Below are 24,380 nucleotides of genomic sequence, written 5' to 3'. Positions count from 1 at the left end.
TCAGTCTCAAATATACAGAAAACTTTGGTAGATGGTGTCAAATTGGATTTGTTTAAACTCGTCTCAAGCAGGTGTTCAAATATTCCACCAGACGTCCTGGTGGAATATTCATCCACATTGATTCTCATATATTGTTTATTTTATAATGTCTTTTTTATTGATTTAATGTTAAATACTTTCAGTCTCAAATATACAGAAAACTTTGGTAGATGGTGTCAAATTGGATTTGTTTAAACTCGTCTCAAGCAGGTGTTCAAATATTCCACCAGACGTCCTTAAAGTCCTGATGTATGGCCACGATATCAAGGGCACCGGAGGTGTTCTGAGGTGAAAGGGCATCTCTGCACCTTTTGGGGCATTTGATATTGTGTTAAATGTCGAGGTGTTTTCATTTCTTAGTCAACCCCCTGTAGGTAGGTCTGAATGTCACACCTTCCCATCACTGTTGACCAGGGTCACTGATACCTGTGGCTTAACTATAGCACCAGGACTTGTGCAACAGCTTTCAATGTTTAACCTGCGTTTTTATTCTCCCACTAGCTGTCAGAGGACGCCCTCCTACAAACATCCAGGTAAACTATAGCGAGATGAGCCTGATTGTAATTTTCTGTGTCTGTTCAATGTCCCTGCTGCACTTTGACAGATCAGTTAACTTGGATGAAATTGGGAGCATTTCCTTTATTAATTTCTGCTCGTCTCTGGTGGTGGGGAACGTGTCGTTTGAGTGTTTTTTAAGGATTGTGGGATGTGGCTAATCCAACACTTACTCTCTTGATCAATGATTTTTTTGGGGTGATTTCATGGTGCTTCGTCCTCTTTCTCTTGTTGCCACAAGCACGTAATACAAACACTGAAGTAACATCTGTCTGCTTGTACGTTCCCAGATTGCAGCGGTCACACCTCTATCCTACAAGCACCTGAAGGAGCGCGAGTGAACAGCAGCAAGGACTCGCAGCAACGGTGGCAACGGCCACTTTCAGGGTCCCGTAACCAGTCGGGTCAGAGATGTCTGCCATCATGCCTGATCTGAAAAGAGGAGGAGGAGAAGAGGAGGGAAAATATAAGAAGAAAAAGAGAGATGTGCTGACTGGGGGGGAAGGGATCAAAAGGGGTTAAGCAGTCTTTTGACTTGCGTCTCTCTGCTCCGTCCTCTGTCCAATCCCAACAACTCCCGACCCCCCACGCATGCCTGCAGAGCAGTGCCCTGCATTATTTTTAACATATCTACTCAGATGACAGGCATGACTTTTTCTTTCTTTTACTTCTTCTTCTTCTTTTTTTTTTTTTTTTTTAAATACTAGCTTACAAATGAATGCATACACGGCTGCCTTGTCAGTAGCTCTATCCAACTGCTGTGTTTTAACAAGCAGTTGTAATAATATCCACTCCAAGAATGGTTCACCTGCATGAAAGAAGGCTCTAAAGAACGCTTCACTCCACTGATATTCAGTCACTGTATTCTGCAAAGTTTTTAATTAAGACATAATGATCTCATCCTCTCCAATGATTACACTTTAAAACGGTTATTCTACTTTAGCGTTATTACGCTTTTCAACGGTTATTCTTTAAATGGTTATTAGGCTTGGGTGGTATCAAGGTATCACGGTATATTAGGATATTTACAAATTCAAAAGGTGTGACTTTCAAATCCATGAAAAATACAGACCCTCCTCTTTATAGATCAGGAAACGACACAGTTGTTCCACTTAGACTTCCGGTCCAGCCACTACTACACGTTAACAGCAGATGAAATACTGAATTTAAGTCTACCTGACCTGAAAAACACACTGTGGGAAACGGCGAAATTAGTTTTAGGAACTTGGCACTCAATGGTAGGTTGTTCCTTTTGACGATGTATAAACTTGTCAGTAATAAAAGTCTGCTGATTCCCAGTGCAAAGCGTGGATTGTAGTGATCAAAGGAAAGAACTGGATACAGTTGGGAAATTGCAAAGTCTGTAGTGCTGATGTCATAACGCTTTTTTTGTGGGCAATAAAATACAAGACAGATGCACAGCACGCACAAATACAAATGCTCCTCTCTTCCTCTGTAGACTGTTGGCTAGCATTTGTTAGCTTGAGCCAGTGAACCTACCAGTAATGAAATCAGGGCTACAGACCCTGGAGTCTCCCAACAGTGTCCGGGTCTTTCGTTTGACTGCTGCATTCCACCCTTTGTGCTGGTTCGTTTACCGTAAACTTGAATTGATAGCCCGGGCTATTATTAGCTTAAATCACTGAAATCAATAGGCCTGTATTTGGGACAAGTGTCTATATGGCAGAGGCCTTTAATTCCTTTCACACACAACTGTTGTATTAAAATTAGGCCTCAGATAATATATCAATTGTGAATAATTCATTTGATCTACCTCAAACAAAAGCCACTCAAGGATTACAGCACCCAACATACCGACACACTTCATCCTGTTAGAACTAGTCACAACTTGAAAAACCCTTTGGATTCCTTAGATCTGAGCACCCTTGCGGACTAAAGAAATATGAATAACTTAATTAAGGTAATTGAAGAATGGGCACATAATTTGAGGTGTTTACACATCTGAAGAACTTCTATAAGAAAAAGAAGGACTGCTTGGCAACCAGACCAGGTGTCTAATTGAGACAGGTGTTTATTTGTCAAAATGTGTAGCAACACTGGGCGAGTAAAAGGGACTGGGCTTTTAATTGGGGCTAGGCTTTTAATTAAGTTTAGGGTATTTACCGAAGCCAGAGACTTTTATTTTGAGATCAAGTTAGTACCTTGTTGAAGGGAACAACCTACAATTGAGCAGCAAAGTCCTAAAACTATTTTCCCATTGTGTATTTCAGCTCAGGAGGACTAAGGTTTAGCATTTCATATGCTGTTTTCGTCCACAAGTGGCTGGACCAGAAGTCTAAGAGGAACAACACTGTTGTGTCCTAGGAACCAAAAGACGCCTTGAAACTATCTATATTAAGATGTATTGTATGTAGTGCACATCGAGCGCCACCAGAAGTCATTGTCTACCAGTGGAACAGGCAGCTGAGCTGTCAAACATGGCGACAGTGAGTGGTGGGGATAACCTTACATGACTGTAAACAGCCGGGAGCAACGGTTGAGAGAGGCTGCAGGGAAAACGGCGTATTTGCACATCTAGCTCGGTGAATAAAGGTAGCACCACACACAAGTACCGTCATATACTGTATACCCCAGTGAAATTTCATGAAGGTGTGACAAAAACAGATACTGCCCAAGCCTAATGGTTATATGTTTCAGGAAATGCACTCCTCTACGGGTCCAAATCATTTAAGATGAAAAGTTACTGAAGATGATTTCAGACTGTTAGAACATGTTTCTGGTTTATAGATGATTCTATGATTGTTTCCACTGATGAATTATTTTATGAATACTAAGATATAAGAGAAGTTAACGGAGGCCATATTACCACTCGATCCAAAAAGTGTGTATGTGTGTGTGTGCGTGCAAGATTGAGAGATAGATTAGAGACGTTAAGCAATGAAACATTGCTTGGATGCTCGGAGCATGACCTAAATCGTCCAACCTCAGAGATAATTTAAGAGTCAATTTAAGATGAGAAAATTAATATATGTGCTGTACTGTATATATAGCTTAGAGATGTATGATAGCATCTGCTCAAAGCCAAAAAGATGAATCAGATTCTGTCCACGCTAGTGTGACCTGAAAGTGACAAGTCAGTGTGTGTGTGCCTGTGTGTGTTACATAAGTGCGTGCTGGATGAGAAAAGCCAGCCATGTGTCGTGAAAACCAGGATTACTTGAACCTCATCGATGTAGTACGGTTAGAAATGTCCTGCACTATTAAGGAAGCTGGTTTTGTCATTGCGTCTCTGAGGCACATGAATATATGCCTGAGCACACGCACATATCAGATAGACGAGAACAAACACACAATAACCACACACGTCGTACATATAAATGCGCACATGCACTAAAGCCTAAATGAGGTATTTATGTTCATCACTCATTATCTAGTTTGCATCATTTGTCTCGGGCAGGCTGACATAGGAGTGTGACGTAAATCAACTCCAGACCTGCAGAGAAGTTAATGCCACTGTGAGGCTCCACGCTCCGGCTCCTCTTTCTGTTCTTGGTCCAGTTTGCTGACCAACAGGATGACAGAGTGGACTGTTTGGCCTTTTCTTCTTTCTTTTTGTGTGCTTCATACATTCCATATAAACATGCCGTGATTTTAAACACTTAGAAATAGTTTCTGAATATTTTTTTCTGTTGTTTTTTTTTTTTCTTCCCACAAACATGTTATTGTCTATTGGCATATTTATTGTTAAGTGTACTTTTACTCACAAATGCTATACTTTTATTACATGAGTCTTTTTTTTATTGTGGAGAGTGGTCAGCTTTGTGCCAGTTGAGTTGGTCTGTGTTACTCCAGCCCTGATGTGAGCCCGTGCCAATCCTGTTCAGTAGTCTTTGTCATACATGCAAAGACAGGCAGCCCCCCCAACACACTCCCAATGTCCCAGAGTTGAACCAATGCCACTCTTTATACAAAGTTATCTCAACTAATGGTTTAAACCGATGAGTTCCTGTCACTAATCGTTTGTTTTGTGTCACAGGATCTGTCAGTATGGTGATTTTACAGTTTATTACTTTACTGATCCCTGATAAGGGGAGACACCTCAGGTGAATAGAGTAAATTTTAACATATAGATATCAACATAAAACTCCCCCAGTTGAGATAATAATTTTTTGTATGATGAATTTTCTGGACTTTTATGTTAAAATATGCAAATGAGGCATTATCTAATAAAATATGCATCATTTACATATATTCCAAGGGCAGAAATCTGAACACTGGAAACCATGTCCAAAATTCTTGTTTTATTGTGTTAACATATTAGGTCAAATGTTTTTATTGGGGGAATTTTAAATATCTCTTTCTAAATCAGAAAATACTGTCAACAACTATACAAAAAATTAAAACCTTCAGAATATAGGCATGAATCAAACTGTAAAGTTTGGTGGATGTAAGTGATACTAAAATGAAGATTTTTCGCTCAGAAAAATTTCATTTTGAGAAAATGTCCTTTATATTTCATGTTTTATATTATAAAATATGACACCACAGGATGTTAGAGCAAAAGAATTAACTACTACAAACTTTTCCAGTTGAGTACTTACATTAAGACAGTTATTTTTTGTATGACTAATTTTCTTAAATTGTATGTTTAAATATGCATATTAGTAATTAATATGCACTGATTTGCATACATTTCCAGAGCAGAAATCTGTTTAATGGTTAAAACCACATTTAGCATTTTTGTTTTATTTTGCTGACATATGAGAGTCAAATGGTTTTACAGAGGGAATTTTGGATATCTCTTTTAATCACTTCATAAATTAGACAATACTGTCATCAGCCATACAAAAATCCCTTTTTCATTTATTTTTTGGGAATAAAAGGTTGTATAAATCAGGCTTTGAGTGATGTATAAAAAAAACTCTAAAAACTTCTTCAGAATAGAGATAAGAATAAAACTAAAGCTTGGTGCATGTAAGTGATACTGAAGTGAAAACTTTTGGCTCAGAGTTTGAGGGGAAAAAAACTATATGTATTGTCATATTTTATACATTGTAGACAAAAAATATGACACCACAGGGCAAAAAAAGAACTACAAACTTTCCCAGTTAATCACTTTCAAACAGTTTTTTGTATTACAGATTTTCTTAAATTGTGTGTTCAAGTATGTAAATTAAACATTATCTTATTAAATATGTGCAATTTACATAAGTTCCAGAACAGAAATCTGACTAAAATAAACACCTAAATGTGCATTTTGAACTCATTCCTTTCACTGATTAAATTAAGACATATTATGGAACCAAATTGCCCCAAATCTCCAACCTGACCGGTGCCGTTTCACCTGGGGCGTCTCACCTCAAACAATAACTCCAGTACAGTACTCTCTGGTACTGGGCTTGTATTTCACCGCACTGACTGTAGCCTGACATTTCTGATTCAGTGCACGCGCAGAGTGGCAGCCATAACGCCAAAACATTAAGATGATGTTTATTTGTTCTTAACAAATGGAAAAATGTACATGCCTTTCAGCGTCATTTTCTACTAAGCTTGTTTTTCCGATGTTAGGAACATGAAGGAGGCTGCTCTTTACTCTCACCTCCAGACTGCACTGTGCCGGGGACACCGGATGTTAAGAGGACACACCGAGAGGGGCTGCCTGCTTTGTTAAAATAAAATAAAAAAAAACCAACAACCTTTAAGTGACGTCAGAGATGCTATTTTCAGAGCTTAAAAATATCTTGGAATCTAACGTTTTGCCTGTCTAAATGAAAAGTATAAAAGAATGGATTGTATTTTTAATGCAACCTTTTTCCAGCCACTTTTGTAAGAAAATCAAAATGTTGAGAAAAAAAAAAAAAAAGCACGAGAGGCTCTGTGGTTGTGGACGCTGTCCCTGTCTGCGAGGGGTGGAGGTGGACGTCTTCAGGCACCTCAGTGACCCTGTGTCACGCAGCAGGGACACCCCGCCACCTCCAGCCCTTTGGGTGTCCAGCCTCAACACTCCAAACCTCCAAGCTGAATGTACCTCTTTGAAACTAGTCTGTTCAAAACCTGAAGATTTTCTGTAATAAAGCAGAATGTTTTGAAGATGACGTCTTCTAGTGCTCTGTCACACACACGGTTATGTCAGCAGGTTCTGTGTGATGTAAGGATGTGTGGGCGGCTGAGAGTGTGTGTTTGTGTGCGTTTGACCACACTAAGCAGATGCTGTGCGGTAATGAGATGGCTGAGAGGCTAAGCTGGATCAGCTGAGTGGCTGCGTATCAGGACGGCGTATTGCTGCTCTCCCGCTGCTCCGTGTGTGGCCTCACATCAAGAAAACATCAAGCGCTGTGAGTCACTGAGTGGAGCCTTACACACATTTATATATATATATCTGTTTTCTCCACTTTAGTGTCTGCTGTTTATGAGCACTCATTCACTCAGGGTGGTTGTGGGCTCAGCAGTGGGGAGTCGAGTTGAGAAAGCCTCTGTGTATCAGGATGTACACAATGACACCCTTTCATATTTGTTCTGTTTGAATGTGATTGTTGTGTATTAAAGGCTGTGCTTCGCATGGGCCAAACTTGTTGGCTGAGGGTGCGGTAGATTTTCATTTTCTGTTTACAATAGATCTATTCTCCACTGTGTGTGCATCTATGTTATAGTAAAGCTGGAGGAAGTGGGGACATGGACATGGCAGCCAGACAGCCTAACAATCCAGCCTACTGTAGTATAGTCAGCCTTATACTGAAGGCATAGAAAACTGCACAAGGGAGCACGAGGGAAGTGAGAGGAAAAGTTGGGAGGGAGTTGGCGGCGTGTCAGGAGCAGACTCTTGAGCTCTGCTCGGTGCAGAGCTGACGCACTAAAACCCAGAGAGGGAGAGGAGGGGAGAGGAGAGGAGGGGAGGGGAGGGGCGACAGAGGGAGACAGACAGCAGTGGCTAGATGGAGCCTAGTTTGTTTTGAAGTAGCTGCTGCTGCGAGCAGGACAGTCTGCCGGCACTACTGTGTGTGTGTTTGTGTGTGTGTATATGAGAGGAAAACCTCACTGCACCCAGTCTGGGCTTATGTGGACAGGTTTTCTGTTGGAGACACTCTATGCAGCTCAAGGTCAGGAAGATCCAGCAGCCGCCTCGGGGAACTGTCCCATCTGGATCTTTGGACCCCGCAGAGGCAGGTGGGCGCAAGTTTCCCTGTCCCTCGGTCACAGGGACACTATGCAGGGCTATGGGACTCTGAGGAGGATGTGAGGCCTGGACTACTGTCAATACCTCCCACGACAGCGTCAGTTCTTCCAGCCTGATCCTGTGTGGAGTCGGAGTCGAAGGGGAATGGGCCCGGCCTCACTGCAGGAGGAGAGAGAGACGGAGACAGAGTCCAAGGGGGAGATGGAGGGCTACCGCTGCCTTCTGCAGGCCGGCTCCCAGCTGGAGAGCACTCTGCAGCGTGAGTACGCATGATGCTGACTGTCCTCATTTAACTCCTGCTGGCCACTAGAAGGCTTTTGTATATAATCCTGTGGCTACCCTAAAACTGTTTCCCCTGACTAAATTTGGCAGTGTTGTTCTTAGCAGGCTGAAACTTAAAGACACTGCAGCACAAGTCCATTTAGTTTGATACACAGTGTTCATTTGTGACTTCTGAGGATTATTACAGGAAGTAACAGGAGTACTGCAGCCTGTGTGTGAGGTTAGTCAGTGGTATTGATGTGCCAGTTCATGCAGCTTTGCTCCAACACCGGGCCATTGCAGGGATTATGTCAGCTATTTTAAGCCATCACAGATGGATAGATATTTATCCATAGTGATAATTTGTAGCTGCTGATGTCAAATAACCCATTAGGAAGAAAAAATAGGATGTTAAGAAAGTGCATAATGCAGCTTTCATCACTCAGGATATGTGTGACATGTATTGAATTACGAGGCTAATAAACTGCCAACACTTTATATCCTAAAGCAGCGACTGAATTTACAGAAAGGAAAAACTGAGGGTGTTTCTTTATACAATAATGTCATTAACTTGAAAAATCTTTCCCAAAAGCAATGTTTAAAAGCACCACAACAACATTACCCTCACCATTTGTCATCACTCTGAAGCTTTACTTTGCAAATGGCACGTAAAACTGGTGAATGAAGGTAAGCTTATGGACAGAAATAGTGTCCGATGTGATTGATGGCTCCACGGAGGAGCTTCCTCCAGAGACTAATGTGATTACTGTGGGATCTTGGCAGCCTTGAGTTATTGTTTAATTGATGCGCCTTTGCCTTTTTATGTCTCCTGTGGGTTCATCATACCTGAGCTAGGGTGTGTAGGTTACAGAGACAAGGCCACGCTGAGTTTCTATTTATACCAGGTAACATTTTTTTCCCTCTCTGTGCGTGAAATGTGAGCCTTCCTCTCAGGGTTTGTCCTAATCTTCTTACTGCGGATGCAGTGGTGAGCATAAAGAACACACTGCTGTGTGAAACAGTAACCAGGGAGTCATCATATACTTCATGGGTGATGATACATTATCCATCATGTAGCTCACCTATTGCCCTCTCCCTTCTACACCAGAAGTGTGTGAACTGCCTTTGGCTCATTTAAGGAATGTGAGAGATTAAGCTTACAGTATACACAGTAATCATCATGACACAGGACCTCATGACTGAGTGGTTAGGCAACACCCAACAGAGGACTTTTCTCCCCAGGGTGTACAATCTAAATCTTCGTTTTGGTCTTGTCCTGCTTATCAGTTAAAGTCTGTGTGAAACCATAAACAAGTATTCCAGCTGGTGCAGTATACCATGAACAAATATAATGTTCTCCATGCTGACAGCAGTGTGATAAATACCACACAGTCTAATAATACTTTATGACAGAAAGCCGTGGGAATAATGAATCACCAGACATTACAAAGGTTAACAGGTCATGGCGCAGTAAAGGCAACATTTTCCTCCTTTGACCACCACTTATACACACTTAAGGCCAGTGCATACTTTCCTCACACATGCAGCCCAAAATTTGTGACCGCACGGACTGTATGCTTACATAGCAAGCGCATCAACTGCAGCATGCTCCAGTTATAAATCTCTTATTTCTTGCACCAGTATACTGTATTCCTCATCCCTGGTCCTATTCTTGTTAAGCAGTCACTTATTATATATTTTCTTTTGCATTTTTTCTTGTTGTTCAGCTTAAAAACAATCACAGGAGCTTTTCCAAGTGTCATGACCTCACTATTTTCTTTCCTAATGCACCTGCTTCTTGTTCTTGATTTTATGGTAGTTGGCAAACAACGTTGTAGAGCATTACCGCCACGAACTGAAATAGAGTATGGATCGGGAAATGCACAGACTTCAAAAAACAAACAGACCTGGACCTTCAATGGACCTTTCGCTAAGCCCCGCCCCTTTGTGATAATCTGTCAAGCTGTCGGAGTAAGCATGGAGCCCACACTGTAACTAACTGCACTCCCTGAAGAAATATCATCATATTTTTGAAAAATGAAACAGTGATTGCAGAGAGAAGCAGACAGAGGGGTCTACAGTCTGTGTCTGAAGGATATATCCAGGATGTCAAACTGACTCAGCAGCAACAACAGGTTCAAAAGACAAAGATAGTTAGAAGCTAAAGCCGAACTATAGGCTACAGATCACAGTGTAAAAGTGAACCACCACATCACTGCTGATCGCCACACAAGACAATGAATATAAAGGGAAACTTTGCTGATATTGAACCAGCTGTGTGGCATCACAGTGTGTGCAGATGAACTGTGTTTGGCTTCTCCCCCGTGCCGCTGCCAGCACCCAGACCTCCACCGCCTTCCAGGGGAAGTCAAACAGCGGTCATCTGCGCACACTGCGATGACACACAGCTGGTTCAGTATCAGCAAAGTTTCCCTGCTTCCCTTCACTGGTTCCTGTACAGCAGGGTCGGTCTTTGTTTCACTGTTATAATCATTAAAAAGCAAAAGCAGCATGTGTATACATTCAGTAGGCTATATCTTCAGTAGCTAGCTAGCTAACCCTACACTTTTCAGGGTTTGATTTTGGTTTTGGAACAGGGAAGAAACGTATATCTTTTTCCAACCTCTCCAGGTAATGAGTATCATTAATACATGACGTGCCCCAGGCACAACATTTAGCTCCAAATCCACAAAACCAGCCTGAAAATGAAGGAAATCTGAAATGATTTCATTAGAGTCAATGGAGCACAGCTGCGTTGTTGTCGGACTCTGGTCTGAGCCGGCCGGATGCTACGTTATGATTGCCAGCCTGCATCCAGGGGCGGGACTTGGAACTCAGTACAAATGTCTTCCACAGTAACCACACCATTTACCTAGTAGTACACCACCTCTTAAAATACGACCACACCACTGCCTATGTCCGCTATGACTCAGCTGTCTACAGGGCTTTAATTAGAAGCTGAAATGTGAAATCCTTCCAGAAACAACACCTTACCTTTTTTTTCAGTGCTTAAACTTCAGCTGACATTTCAACTACTTTAACTGCCTCTGCTGCACCTCCCACCCTTCTCACATGCAAACAATTAACATTTAAGACATTTTAACCAGTTTACCATGTTTGCTTCTGACATTTTCAGCACAAATGAGCACAGAGAGTTTTCTTTTTAGAACGTTGCCTTTTCTGGTTGTCTCAACAGCAGTGTGGCAGATGCCAAAAACAATATTATATGATAGAAAGCCACATGAGTCATGGTAAATCACTAAACACTACAGAGGCTATCAGCCCATATAACAGCAAAATATTCCTCCTTCCACAGCACCAAATATTTTCATCTATTTGTGTCACATATTCCTGCACAAACTACCAAACATCTTCAAACCAAATAACCACATAACTGTCACAGGGGCTGCCCAGCCAAAGATATGTGAAGCTATTGTCTGGGGTTTACTACCTAAGCCTCTCTGGTCTAAAACCAATCTAGTTTTCGTGTGTCCCTGTGGGTAGAATACACAATTTTCTTCTACCCTTTTCTATCAGAATGCAGCCACACAGCAGTCTAATCCCCTTAGCATTGAAAGCTTTGTTTAGCAGAAATATCTCATGACCTAAAAGCAGTATGAGTTTAGGCCTCTGTGTACTGTTTGTATGTGTAAGAGGGGATTTCTTGCTCTGCAAGGGATTACGTGTGTCCGCTTTTTGGGTCTTTACAAAATCAGACTGAGTACAACATCCACATTGTCTATGTGTACTCTCTACTCTTAAAACCAGCCTCTTGTTACTGTCTTTCTGTAAGATTCACTAAGATTTACTCTACTCTACTATGTGAGTAAAATGTGGTGCTGCAGCATCTATTACTGTCAGTATAGAAAATAATCTTATGTCCCTTCTGTTTTTCTGCACAGAACACTTTAGTTAATATTCAGACAGAAGTCATGTTTAAACAGCCTCAACGTGCGTGGATTTAATATTTTACCAACCTATTAAACAGACATCTTATGGTGTCTATAAAATGTACACACACCCATTTGACTCCTTATACATGCCTTATTTTGTAGAGTTTTCCTACTGATCATTGTTAAAAAAAAAAAAGCCTAATAAAATAATCTGTGATTTCGTGTTGTAAAATAATAAAGTGTGAAAAACTACAAGGTGTTTAATGTGTTTTATAGGAGTGGTATGTAATGAAATCAGTGTAGATGGTAATCACTGTTTGGACAACAGATATAAGCTCCCCGCCTCCAGCTTTGTGCGTAGACCGAAAGGATTGGTCTTGGAGTCTTGATCTGTTTGACTGGCAGCAAATCTCTGTTTCCATCCACACTGGCAGAGTTTCCTCTTCCTCTAAGAGCAGAGGAGCAAACAGAGGTTATTTGACTTTCGCCTGTGCACACCGTCCTGTCTGTGGCCCGGAAAGGTTGTGACGCAAGCTCAAAGAGAAGCACAGCATGTCCTACTCTGACCACCTGTAGCTATTTAAACTCTGTGTGTGTGTGTGTGTGTGTGTGTGTGTGTGTGTGTGTGTGTGTGTGTGTGTGTGTGTGTGTGTGTATGTATGCATGAGTTATTTTTGCAGTTTAGTTTAGTTTCACATACATGTAAATAAAATGCAGGCAAAAGAAATTAAAAGTTAAAACGCTGTGCAGGAGAGGTTAATGAAGTGTTAAAATTCTTTGCAAATTAGAGTCCTTTTCAGATGTTTTTTGAATAACGCTAATGTAGATGACGATTGTAGAGATGGAAGAAGGTTGTTCCAAAGAGATGGTCCTTTGTATTCCAATGAACATTGATTAAGAGAAATCTGACAATATGGAGGATAAGGGTCCTTTGAGTGTCTTGTGGAATATGAGTGAATGTCTGAGGAAGACTTTAAAAAGTTCTGAAAAACACTGGTCAAGTCATGAGTGAGACACATATTTATACAAGAATACACAAGTCTGGTTTATGTTAACTTTAAAAGTTGATATTTTCTAAAGAGAGAAACGGATGATTTGCATTTTTTGGAAAGCTAGTCACTCTCAAAAATGTCTTTTGAATTAGAAAAATCTTGAGAGATAAGTGGGCCATGTGGCAGCCCAAGCAGTATTACAATACATAATATGAGGGACAAGTGAACAAACTCTACTTAAGGTACCAATTGACTTAATAGTCTTTTTATAGACAAGTTGAATATGGTATTTCCAAGTTAGTTTTGATGTTGTTGTCTATGAAAATTAGGCTTTATCTTTGTTATATTTTTTATTTTTGTCACAAAATATCAAGTTTGATTTTTCAATATTGAGAGAGAGTTTGTTCATCTGAAACCATTCAGAAATAGATGATGGCTCTTCATTTGCTCCTCTAAAATTTTTATGTCAAAATACCAGACATGTATCATCAGCAAATAAAAAAGGCAGTACATTTTTACAGACCCTAGAACAAGAACAAAAGAGGTCCAAGAATGGAGCCCTGGGGTACTCCACAAAGTAGCTTAGTTCTATATGAATTATAGCTACTAACAGAGACATACTGTTCTCTGTCTGTCAAATAATCAAGCAGCCATTTAAAGCAACACCATGAAAGCCATGTTTCTGTAATTTTGCAATACAGATGTTGTGATCAACAGTGTCAATCGCCTTTGACAAGTGTAAGAATATGCCAAGAGTAAGTTTCTTGTTGTGTAAGGCTGTAGTGATTTCGTTAACAAGCTGCATGTTTTTCCGAAAACCATATTGATGGCCATACAGTATGTTGCTCTCATCCATGTGCTTTTTCATTCTGGAATATACTAGTTTTTCAAGAACTTTAGAAAAACATGGTAAAACAGATATAGGACCTGTTCTGAGCATTAAAAGTTAAAACATGCGTGAGAGGCTCAACAATAGACAAAACAACTTTCTTAACAAGGCTAGATCTTATTTCATCATGCCCTGCAGAGGGTTCTTTCATCTCTAGTATAATCTTCTACACTTCTTTAGAGGTAGGAGGGTTAAACATGCTTATGCAATGATACTGGTTGATTTATTAAACTGATGTTGCTTTAGTGCTTTGTACTTTATAAATGTCCTTGTTTGATTGACTATAAGGCATTTCAGTTGGCGAGTTAGTGGTCAGACAGGGTGAAGGAGGAGTGCAGTACCTCCACAAACTGGCAAGTGTATTAACAACGTTGCAGTTTGCAGCACAGTCTGCCCTTCCTTTGATCAAACACTGTAGAGGTCCGCAGTGTGCATGCTTGTGTATTGGTGTGGTGGTTTTTTTTAGATCAGCTTTAGTACATTTAGAACTGCTGTTGTAATTTATCAGATTTTGTCTTTGGCATCCTATTTATAAGATCTGAAACTGTTACATTACATAAAACCCAGGACCCGTGTGCTGTTCTACATCTCACTAGTTCACACATTGTTTTATATAAATAATTACAGCACAGCAGGCCTGCATATTGCAGTTATCTCGATGGAAAATGTTAACAACATGACGTTTATTTGTTTAAAACCTGTCTCAGCTTCCTGAAGCTCTCGTGGCTCAGGGTACAAATGGTTATGTAACTATTCCAGCGTGACGGTAACTTTACCCTGCATCTGTGTGTGCACAGTCCGGCCATTGGCCCTGCTGTGGCCCGCCTTGGCTCAGCTCCTTTCTGTTACAGACGCACATCAAATATTCAGCAGGTACCAGCAGAGCTCATTACTTGCTCCCTGACAGCCTGACGGACACTGTTACTGCAGTCGACGCATGGAACATAACACCTTCTCCTCCTCTCTCTCGGTTTCTTTTGCCCTCTGTTGTCTTTTTCTGACTCTGTGTTTTTGCTTCTCTTCTCCAATTTATTTTTAATGTCTTTCCATTATGGATGAGGAAACAATAAATTGTGAGCAAATTGACCGCCTTGCTAATCTGCTGCATTAACCACTAAACAGTTTAGTGCCTTAGTACTGTTTAGTTTTTGCTCCTATTTCTGCCATTATGATTCTTGTTGGAGAGAAAGCTGGATAGTTACATTAGAGTTTCCTTCACTCTTTACTCTGTTTACATGATTTAATGTTCAAAAAACACATTATTTTTCTCATACTCTCGCCTGAATATACCTGTATTCACCCTCTGTCTGAAACGCTCCAAAAAAGTCCAGTCTGCTCTGATTGGTCAGTGTTTCTGGCACAAGATTAAAAAAACACACATTATGTGATGCTGACTGATTTACAATTACCAAGACCTGGATGACTGAGAATCGTCACTAACATGCTGACTGATGTTTTTTTGTTTGTTTGTTTGTTTGTTTTTTTACATCTAAAGTGCATGTTTGTTTTCCTTTTTATTGGTCTCCAAACTATAGACAGTAAATGTAGTGATGGATGTATCTAGCGTGACGTCACCCATTGGTTTGTGGACTTCAGAAGTTCGGCATTTCAGCTTTCGCCATTTTGTGTTTTTTGGGGGGGGCAGGCCAAAAGTGACCATATTTGGATGAGAGGTTGGTACTGTGGAGGAGTGAGGGGTGGTTTTAACTGAGAAGCTGAAGAGACTATCAGCAGACAGCCTGTCACTCAAAGCGACCACGGCCTTAAATGTAAATGGGTACATTATATAGAAATAATTAGCGCCACCTCCTTACAATAATAGGAAATATTATGGAGAGAGCTGGCTGAAGTTAGCCCTCCTGAATATAACTTAATAACAGTTTGAAGGTTGGTTATTTATTGATAATCAAATACATACGTGCTGTATGTGCGTGCAACACAGTGACACTATGTGATGTGGTTAATTGAACTCTGGTCAGTCATAATAAGTTGAACCTGCCCTGCTTGGTTGCGTATCATGGTTGAGCTAATGTTATATGCAGCTGCTGGACAGAGCCATGATCTGTTTGGACCAATAACAAGAAAAACAAATATGCACATTTAGATAAAACTAGTCCATACCCATTGGTAGCTTTGTCACCTTCTACCTATGCCAATCCTCAATGCCTATGTGCAGTTTCACATAGATTGACCACGTCAGTGAGTAGAAAAATGGGGGACAAACAGAATGACTGACTGACAGAATGACACACTCACAGTTTCCGTGATAATATACAGAATACCATACCATGACTTAGTCATACCAAAAATTAGAAAAAACCCCCAAACACATTTGGCCACAGGGGGAGCCACAGCGATCAGTCGCATTTTAGCCATTTTTAAGCATTTTTCTGTTGTTATAGCGCCACCCAGTTGCCAATTAGAGTTAAATTTCTCCAGTCACCTTGAGGCGTCCTGTTCTACATATCTACCAAGTTTAGTAAAAATCAATATGGCGGTTAGGCCTAGATAAGAAATTAGCTCTCTAGCGCCCCCATTTTGTTTGAGGGGATCAATAATGGAGGGGTCCCCTCAGATTATGTGTGCTCATATGCCTACAAAGTTGCGAGGTGATCGGTGAAACCCTTGAGATGTTATACACCTTTATGTGATGAGCCACGCCCTCTGCAATATTCATTGCCTTATAGAAGCTCAGTTTTAGTAAGTTTTCCAACTTTTGCCAAGAGGGAACTTCAGATATTGGTCCCTAGATTATGTTCACTGAGTTTCATGCAGATCGGTCAAACTTCCTAGGAAGAGATCGATTTGAAGTGTTTTTCAAAAAATTCAAAATGGAGGAAAATCAATATAACCGGAAGTTATGGGTCTTTGAGGCAAATTTGTTCCTCATGAGGAGAGGCATCTCTGTGCAAAGTTTCATGTCTCTACGACATACAGGGCATGAGATATGCCCATTCAAAGTTTGCAATATCAATCGGTTACTATAGCGCCCCCCTTTGGCCAATTGATGTAATATTGCTTCATTCACATCCTCCCATGACCCTCTACCACTGTGCCAAATTTCACATAGACTGACCAAGTCAGTGAGGAGAAAAACGTGGAACAGACACACACACAGACAGAGTTTTCGTCATTATATACTCAGATAAGATATGTCAGTCAACATCACACAGTGTGTTTTTTTATTTTATTTTGTGGAAGGAGTTTTCTGTTAAACAACAAAGGTATGATGGGTAATTGTGGGGCTTGCCCTGACTGCCCCATTGACTTCAACAGAAGTGACCCCAAAGTCTGGCACCTTTGCGAAAGCAGAATGCTGTCACTGATGTAATGACCCTTACTTCTTTTGTAGGTTGTAGCTGACAGGAAATAAAGAGAGACACTTTTAGAATTTTTAATGTTTACATTTGAAACAGTCTATATAGTATAGCTGTGACATCACAATTTCATGGAAATCCTGACAACTCATTTAAAAGTACAGTTTCTGAATATGGACTGTCTGCATTTCTCTGTGTGCTGAGTGTTGTGATACTTTCACAGTGTTTATATAGCATGTACAAAAATGGATATCAGACTTTTTACAATATGGGTCCTTTAAATCCACTTTAAACACATTGTGAGCTTATATAAAGAGTCTCAGCTGCTCCTACACATGTGGTTGAGTGATTGTTGGTGCACCAACGGGCAGATGAAAGCCTCCTTTGAACTGCATTGACTGCTCTATAAGAGACTGTGTGCATTTATTGGCCACTCAGAGACTAATGGCACCAAGCATGAGACAGCGGGCTATCTGCCAGTAACTTAAATTACACCAACATCCCTTCAGATGCTGTACAGTAAATGAGCTAATGCTTCTTAATGATGTCATTGTCTAATTTGCACCAGATGTAGGATTTATATCTGCTTCAGGCATACAGTTACTGCTGAGTGTTATCATGGAGTATCTGTTACCAAAGGAAGACAAGACTTTATTTTCAGATGAAAGCTGACAGGTGTGAGTCTCTGTCTTTAAATGTGAGCACTTTGATGTCAAAGCTTCAGCAACAAAGGCGTCAGTGTGGCTGTCACCATGGAAAAGCCTTTGAACCGTTATTTAGGCCATCACGTTACTTCATGAAAAGCCTGGGGTTTGGTGTGTTTTAGAGACGAAGAAAGATGGGGAAAATTCCTAAATACTGGTCCCAGATGCACAGTTATTTTACTATTAAATCACACATCAGATGAATGAATCATTTCAAGTTGAAAATCTTTACTGATCTACATTGTATAATTTGTTGAGAGCAAAATGACATAACAATGGTCAGTAGAAACCAAAATCAAACCAAAAATCCCAGAGCCCACTGTACCAGCGTAAGGTCTGACAGTCGTTCTGAGGATTTCATCCTGGTACCTAACAGCAGTCAGAGTACTGTTAGCTATGACATGGAGGCATGTGCGACCCTCCAAGGATATGCCATCACTGACCCACTGCCAAACCGGTCATGCTGGATGATGTTACAGGCAGAATGACGTTCACCACGTGTCCAGACTTTGTCAAGGCAATGTCAGTCTACTCTCATCTGTGAATAGAACAGGGCGCCAATGGCAGTCCTGCTAATTCTGGTGTTCTCTGGTGAATGCCGCTCTAGCTGCATGGTGCTGGGCTGTGAGCACAGGTCCCACTAGAGGATGTTGGGCCCTCATGCCACCCTCATGGAGTCTGTTTCTGACAGTGTGGTCAGAAACATGCACACCAGTAGCCTGCTGGAGGACATTTTGTAGAGCCCTGGCAGTGCTCCTCCTGTTCCTCCTCACACAAAGGAGCAGATACCAGTGCTGCTGCTGGGTTGATGCTCTTCTACGGCCCTGTCCAGCTCTCCTTGTGTAACAGCTGGTCTCCTGGTATCTCCTCCATGCTCTTGAGACTGTGCTGGGACACAGCAAACCTTCTTGGTGTTATACTGTGACCACTGAGTGTTCCCTTCATTATTTTGAGCAGTGTATTTTCTATAGACATGAGTGACAATTGGTTATTTTAATTTAAGTAGTATTTGGTTCATAGTGGGGTCCGGCAGTTTTCTTGTGCATGCCACTTCCCTGAAGCCTTTATAATTTGTGTGTCTTTTTCCAGAGGTGACCGTCCCTGTCAGCCTGAAGGAGGTGGGAGGCTACATAGAGAAACAGGTGGCGTACCTGTCAGGTGAGGCTTTGCTTAGTCATTCCTCAGCACTTGTTTTTAGCAACTAAAGTGTCTCACCTGTAATTTCATGTCCTCTACAAAGAAACTGCTTATATCTTCCTCCCCAGGGGGCCGTGGGGAAGACTCCAGCGTCATCATCACCCTCCCAGAGTGCTCGGCTTTCAGCGACATTCCAGAGGAAGCTTTAGCCAAAGTCTTTACATACCTCACTCTCATCCCTCGGTGCGTCCCCCTTCATTTGTTCCTGTCTGATTCTCTCCCTCTCTCTTTCTGCAGTGCACCAAAAAGCACGGCGCTTGTATTCTAGGCACAGCTGGTCCTCACTGCTCCACAGTGTCAAATGTCCTACTGATGCCCTCTATGTCCAAACCTCAGTCTCTCAAGAGAGTAGAAAAGTTTACGTTATATCATATCCAGAGCTTTTTTCCCTCTCACATGCCATTGCAGTGAATTTTGAATAATAGAGAAGAAATGTATGACATGATTTGAGTAGTTAACCTGCTCTTGACTGGTTATCCTTTCTTGATTTCCTGTCTGAGAGCTTCAAATGACAAACGACATCACAGCTGTTCACCTTTGCCTCATTTTTCTTGCAGAACGAGGCAACCCGGAGTAAAATTCATCATCATATTAGACCGAAGACTGGATACATGGGCCTCTATCAAAACTGCACTTGCAAGGATAGCAGTGAGTTTCATATTTCCATTTTTCTTTTCATCAAGGCCATTTGTATCTAATCAATATTCCTTTCAGACAGATCAGACATCAATATGACAGATCAATGTTTGGGAGCTGCAGCATGGCTCTGTGCACAGGCTGCTGTTTAATGGATGAGCTGCTGTCCATGGTGCTGAAAACCTGAGCTCTACCTGGACAGCACCCATCACATCTTCTGCATATAGTACAATTAAAGGTGCATTTCGGTTTGGTGTATAGCTCCATGTGGGGTGCAGTTTGATTAGGAGGTAAACAGTCTGTCCGTACTGGATGTCCCGTTGCATATTGCTGCAAATGAATGAGTAAGCAGAAACTGTGTGATGACGCGGGGTGCTGAGGAGAGGATGAGGAGGGGAAGGAAGGCAGGAGGGAAACGTTGCAGTCAGCGCTGCCACCCTCCGTGAGGCAGCAGCAGCAGCAGCAGCGCTGCGGCTGTGGTCAGGCAGCCGGACTCAGATGCATACCTTTAAGCTTGGCACCAATTTCCACCGGGCAGACGGGAACTTACATGTAACCGAGATGGCTTCCAACACCATGGCTGATTGCTTTTACCGGCGGGGAGTGCCGAAGATCCGCCGGAGCCCGGTAACAAGCTGCTGAATAGTTTTAATCACCGTGTGGAGAGTTTGGGGTGAAGTTTTTGGGCGGGCAGGGTGAATGCGGCAGTGGCACCGGCTGTGGCTGCTGCTGCTGCGGGGAGTGGAGCACTGCGGTGCACAGCGCACCTCTGCTGCTTAGTCATGCGACCGGCTGTGTGTGAACCCTAAACAGACTGATGGGTGGCTTTTTTAATGCATGTTTATCCTGTAAGCAGAAGGTGGAGTGATTGAGCCTTCATGGTGGAGTCGGGACAAATGAATGTCAGAAGTTGCGTCACATGCAGAAGGATGCATTGGTGATATTTCTGGACAAAATACATAGAAAGCAATGTTGCATATAAATCCTACTGCAGGGGATGATTCTGCATCACATTTACCTTCATGATCATAATCATATCATAATCATACATAAAATATGAAATTAAATTATTTTACTTTATTTGTGTACAGCATGCTGCAGTAGTTATTTACAGTTCTGCAGGAGGCAGGCTGAGTATGGTGCAGAAATTCCTGCAGTCAGGCGACGACCTCAAACGCCCTGAGGATGAAATGCAACGTATGACATGTGTATAAATGGTGTAGTGACTGAACCTTGACTCCATTAGGCTGACAGTAATCGTCTCAGTGACAGAGTGCCTAAGACCTGAAGTCTCTCCCGTCAGATGTAGAGGATGAGAGCTTATTAAAGCTTTTTTTTTCCTCAGCTCATGTCTCTTCCTGTGCCAGCATGCACTCAGTAGTTAGTCCATGTTGCACTGTGAGCTTAAATCCACAGTGTTATACTTCTCCATATGCAGCCTCATTAATATGACAGTGAACCTCTCTTCCCTCTGCAAGGCCTCCTTTCCTGGGAACCTCCACCTGGTCTTGGTGCTCCGACCCACCAGCTTCTTCCACCGCACTGTTACTGATATTGGCTTTCGCTTCAGCCAAGAGGACTTCATGCTCAAGATGCCAGTAAGGCAGCCCCTCCTCAGTTACCAAACATGTCCCACATCACGACAAGGTACACCTCGTTCTTGTTACAACCTTGATCTCCATGAGTCAAAATGTTCTGTGGTGGACACGCAGCCAGGAACACGTTTTGGTTTTGAAACAAATATTATAATGAAGCAGGTTATCTGAGGATGTTTCTAAGTGTTTCTGGTGATCTAAGTGATTTAATTTTGTGAAGTATCAAGAGTAAAAATATGTTTGTCATGCCATTTTCAACAACCGTGACCACTAGAATCAACTTTATGTACATGCCAGTGGTGCAGTGACCTTTTAATGATCTATCATACCTCCTCCAGTATGGCAAAGAGACCTACTCTAACTATGTTTCCTATTAAAACAAAAATCAATCATGCATTTCAAAACCACCAGGTAATAATGTACAGTGAAGGAAAAATGAAACCACTCTGCTAAAAGTACAAAGTGTTCTTTGTGAGGTCTCAGATTTTGTCTGCACCTTTAGGTGGTGATGCTGAGCTCTGTCACAGACCTGCTGCGCTACATTGATGAGAACCAGCTGACTTCAGAGTTTGGAGGCACTTTGGATTATTGTCACAGTGACTGGATTGTTTTACGAACAGTAAGCTACAATTTCAATTCTGAAACACACTGGTACCAAACATTAAACGATATCATCATCATCCTCTCCATGTTTATTTCATTTCTCAGGTTCACCCCTGTGACTGAGTCACTATATATTATTTTTACCTGTCTGATAATGCTGCTGCTTGGAATTCTGCATATATGAACATGAAATATAAATACACAAGGAAATGCCTCTGAGTATCCAATGTGATGTTAAAGGGGCAGTTCACCCCAAAATAAAAAATGCATATTTTGTCTCTTACCTGTCGTGCTATCCATCACTCTGGATGGTTTTGCTGTGAGTTGCTGAATGTTGGAGATATTGGCTGCAGAGATGTCTGCCTTCTCTTGAATTTAATAGAACTAGATGGCACTCGGCTTGTGGTGCTCAAAGCGCCAAGAAAATACATATGAAAAACTCAACAGCAGTGTCTCTCAAATCATGACCCGGTTTCTCAAGATAATCCACAGACCTTGTTGTGAGCAGTTTCATGTTGGAACTATTTTCTTCCTACTGAACTACATCCGCCAACCGCATCACTGCACAGAAGAAAGCGTACATCTACCGCTAGCTCACCTAGCATCTCTTAGCTAGCTAACGTTGCAGCTCAGCCAAGGAGGACGCCATTAATATTCACATGTCATGCTGTCACAAGCCTCTCGTCCATGATTAGACGCACGCTTCCTTCTGCACTGTGATTTAGTTGAAAGAAACTAGTTCCTGAATGAAACTGATCACAACAAGGTCTGCGCATTATTTTGAGTAACCAGGTCATGACTTCTGGAAAGAGACATTGCTGTTGAGTTTTTCAAATGTATATTTTTGCCGCTTTGAGCCCCACCAGCTGGGTGACATCTAGTTTCACTGTATTCAAAAGAAGGCAGACATCTCTATGTTCTTTCAACCAAACTACACCTGCCAATCGAATCATGAGCACAGTGGGCAACTCACATCAGAACAATCTAGATTGATAAATAACACTACAGGGTAACAAAAATGTATTTTTGATTTAAGGATGAACTGTCCCTTTAACCTGCACTTGGCTGGCTGTGCTGCTTCTCCCTCCTTCACCCTGGATACTGACGAATCTTGCTGCCTTGTTGCTGTCAGAAATGGATTGTTCTCCTCTCATGAGACTCTGTATTTTTTGTTTTCATGACAGGCTATTGAAAGTTTTGCTGTCACAGTCAAAGACATTGCACAGATGCTACAGGGCTTTGGCACAGAGCTGGCAGAGACGGAGCTGTCGGATGAGGGGAAAGCCATCGAGTATCTCCTCGAGTCTCACACTGACAAGTACAGGAAACTCAAGGTAGAGTTTTTCCATACAAGGTGTATTTCTTAATATTACTACAATATTTTTTCCTTGCAAAGAGATGTAGAGGTATTTTATAAAGTCCGCCTTTGAATGCTGCTTTGACAGGATGCCATCAGGTCAGTGTCAAAGGAAGGTCGTCATCTTCTTGCGAGCCTGGAGACCTCCGGAAAGGAGGACGACACCCAGTGGGATGTGAGGCTGGACTGGGAGACAGTGCAGAGGTAAAGCTGCCTTCAAGGAAATGCTCACATTTATAATCTTATAGTTGAACTGCAAACCTCAAATACATTTCTGAGCACTCTGTCACTTTTAGGCTTCTTGCTCAGCTCAGAGACATGGAGTCAGCCTTCGATGGCTTCTTTGAGAAGCATCATCTGAAACTCCATCAGTACCTGCAGCTGCTCAGATATGAACAAAGCTTTCAGGAGGTAAAGAATTGATTCATTTATCATGTTTATATGTATGTGTTTATGTGTCAATGCCCATACTTTCTTTTTAGTCTGTGTATCTGATGTTGTGTGTTTTCTGTTTAGATGGAGTTGTGTCTGGAGCACCTGACGGCTCAGGAGAAGGAGCTGTCCATATCTGTCGACACTCTGGCTCAAACAGAACAGGCTCTCAAAAGGTTGGACAGTCTGGAATCAAATGCACAGGTCAGTGTTGCCAATATCAGGTGGCTTGAAGTCCTCAGTGATCACAGTGTGTCCAAAATAATGGACCCCTTCCTTCTGGTGTGTCTTTGTTGGCTCGATCAGGAGGTGATGTCTCGAGCTCAGATCATCATCCTTCATGGACACCAGCTATCAGCCGGTCACCACTATGCCATGGCTCTTATCATGCAGCGCTGCAACGAGCTTCGCCACTACTGTGATACACTCAATGCTGCTCTCAAGACCAAACACACTCGTCTTCTGCAAACACACCAGCTGCTGCTTTGTCTTGGACAGGTATCGAGAGATGTGCATCTACGCACACACATCAGAACACACACAACTCTCTGTACATTGATACATGTGGATTCTCCACCTTCAGGCCCACACTTGGTGTGATGACGGAGCGTATCTGCTGGCCAATCAGCTGGTAGATAAGTACCAGTCTAAGGAGGGGGCTCAGGCTGCTTTGAGGGAGATCGAGAGGTTCCTGGAGGGGGCACCGTCTATACTGAGCTCAGGACCTGACATCCTGGCCATTGAGTATGAAACTGTCATTACACCTCAGCTGCAG

At 41.9% G+C, this 24,380-nt stretch overlaps 2 protein-coding genes across 13 annotated transcripts in view; both read left to right on the top strand.

The window, feature by feature from the left end:
- The window catches only part of atp11c (ATPase phospholipid transporting 11C), a 64,376-nt gene extending 57,933 nt beyond the window's left edge, over window positions 1-6,443 (top strand). For 3 of the 6 annotated variants that reach the window (XM_049585039.1, XM_049585036.1, XM_049585034.1), the window contains 2 exons: window positions 541-572; window positions 885-6,443. In XM_049585039.1, the coding sequence (XP_049440996.1) occupies window positions 541-572; window positions 885-921 (69 nt within the window). In that variant the 3' untranslated portion in view covers window positions 922-6,443. The remainder of the gene's footprint in view (window positions 1-540; window positions 573-884) is intronic. The other 3 variants (XM_049585040.1, XM_049585035.1, XM_049585037.1) reach the window with 2 other exon arrangements.
- A 305-nt stretch (window positions 6,444-6,748) lies between these two features.
- mcf2a (MCF.2 cell line derived transforming sequence a) overlaps window positions 6,749-24,380 on the top strand; it is a 35,552-nt gene continuing 17,920 nt past the window's right edge. For 5 of the 7 annotated variants that reach the window (XM_049585026.1, XM_049585030.1, XM_049585028.1 and 2 more), the window contains exons 1-12: window positions 7,462-7,988; window positions 18,875-18,943; window positions 19,051-19,165; window positions 19,540-19,630; window positions 21,097-21,216; window positions 21,716-21,832; window positions 23,001-23,150; window positions 23,262-23,377; window positions 23,470-23,584; window positions 23,690-23,809; window positions 23,912-24,103; window positions 24,189-24,380. In XM_049585026.1, the coding sequence (XP_049440983.1) occupies window positions 7,874-7,988; window positions 18,875-18,943; window positions 19,051-19,165; window positions 19,540-19,630; window positions 21,097-21,216; window positions 21,716-21,832; window positions 23,001-23,150; window positions 23,262-23,377; window positions 23,470-23,584; window positions 23,690-23,809; window positions 23,912-24,103; window positions 24,189-24,380 (1,512 nt within the window). In that variant the 5' untranslated portion in view covers window positions 7,462-7,873. Of the gene's footprint in view, window positions 6,891-7,461; window positions 7,989-18,874; window positions 18,944-19,050; window positions 19,166-19,539; window positions 19,631-20,075; window positions 20,246-21,096; window positions 21,217-21,715; window positions 21,833-23,000; window positions 23,151-23,261; window positions 23,378-23,469; window positions 23,585-23,689; window positions 23,810-23,911; window positions 24,104-24,188 lie in introns of those variants that run through there. The other 2 variants (XM_049585027.1, XM_049585032.1) reach the window with 2 other exon arrangements.

Source organism: Epinephelus fuscoguttatus, linkage group LG9 (assembly GCF_011397635.1).
Source record: "Epinephelus fuscoguttatus linkage group LG9, E.fuscoguttatus.final_Chr_v1".
Classification (NCBI taxonomy): Eukaryota; Metazoa; Chordata; class Actinopteri; order Perciformes; family Serranidae; genus Epinephelus; species Epinephelus fuscoguttatus.
Note: the sequence above shows the minus strand (reverse complement) of the source record. Positions and strands in the feature narration are given on the sequence as shown.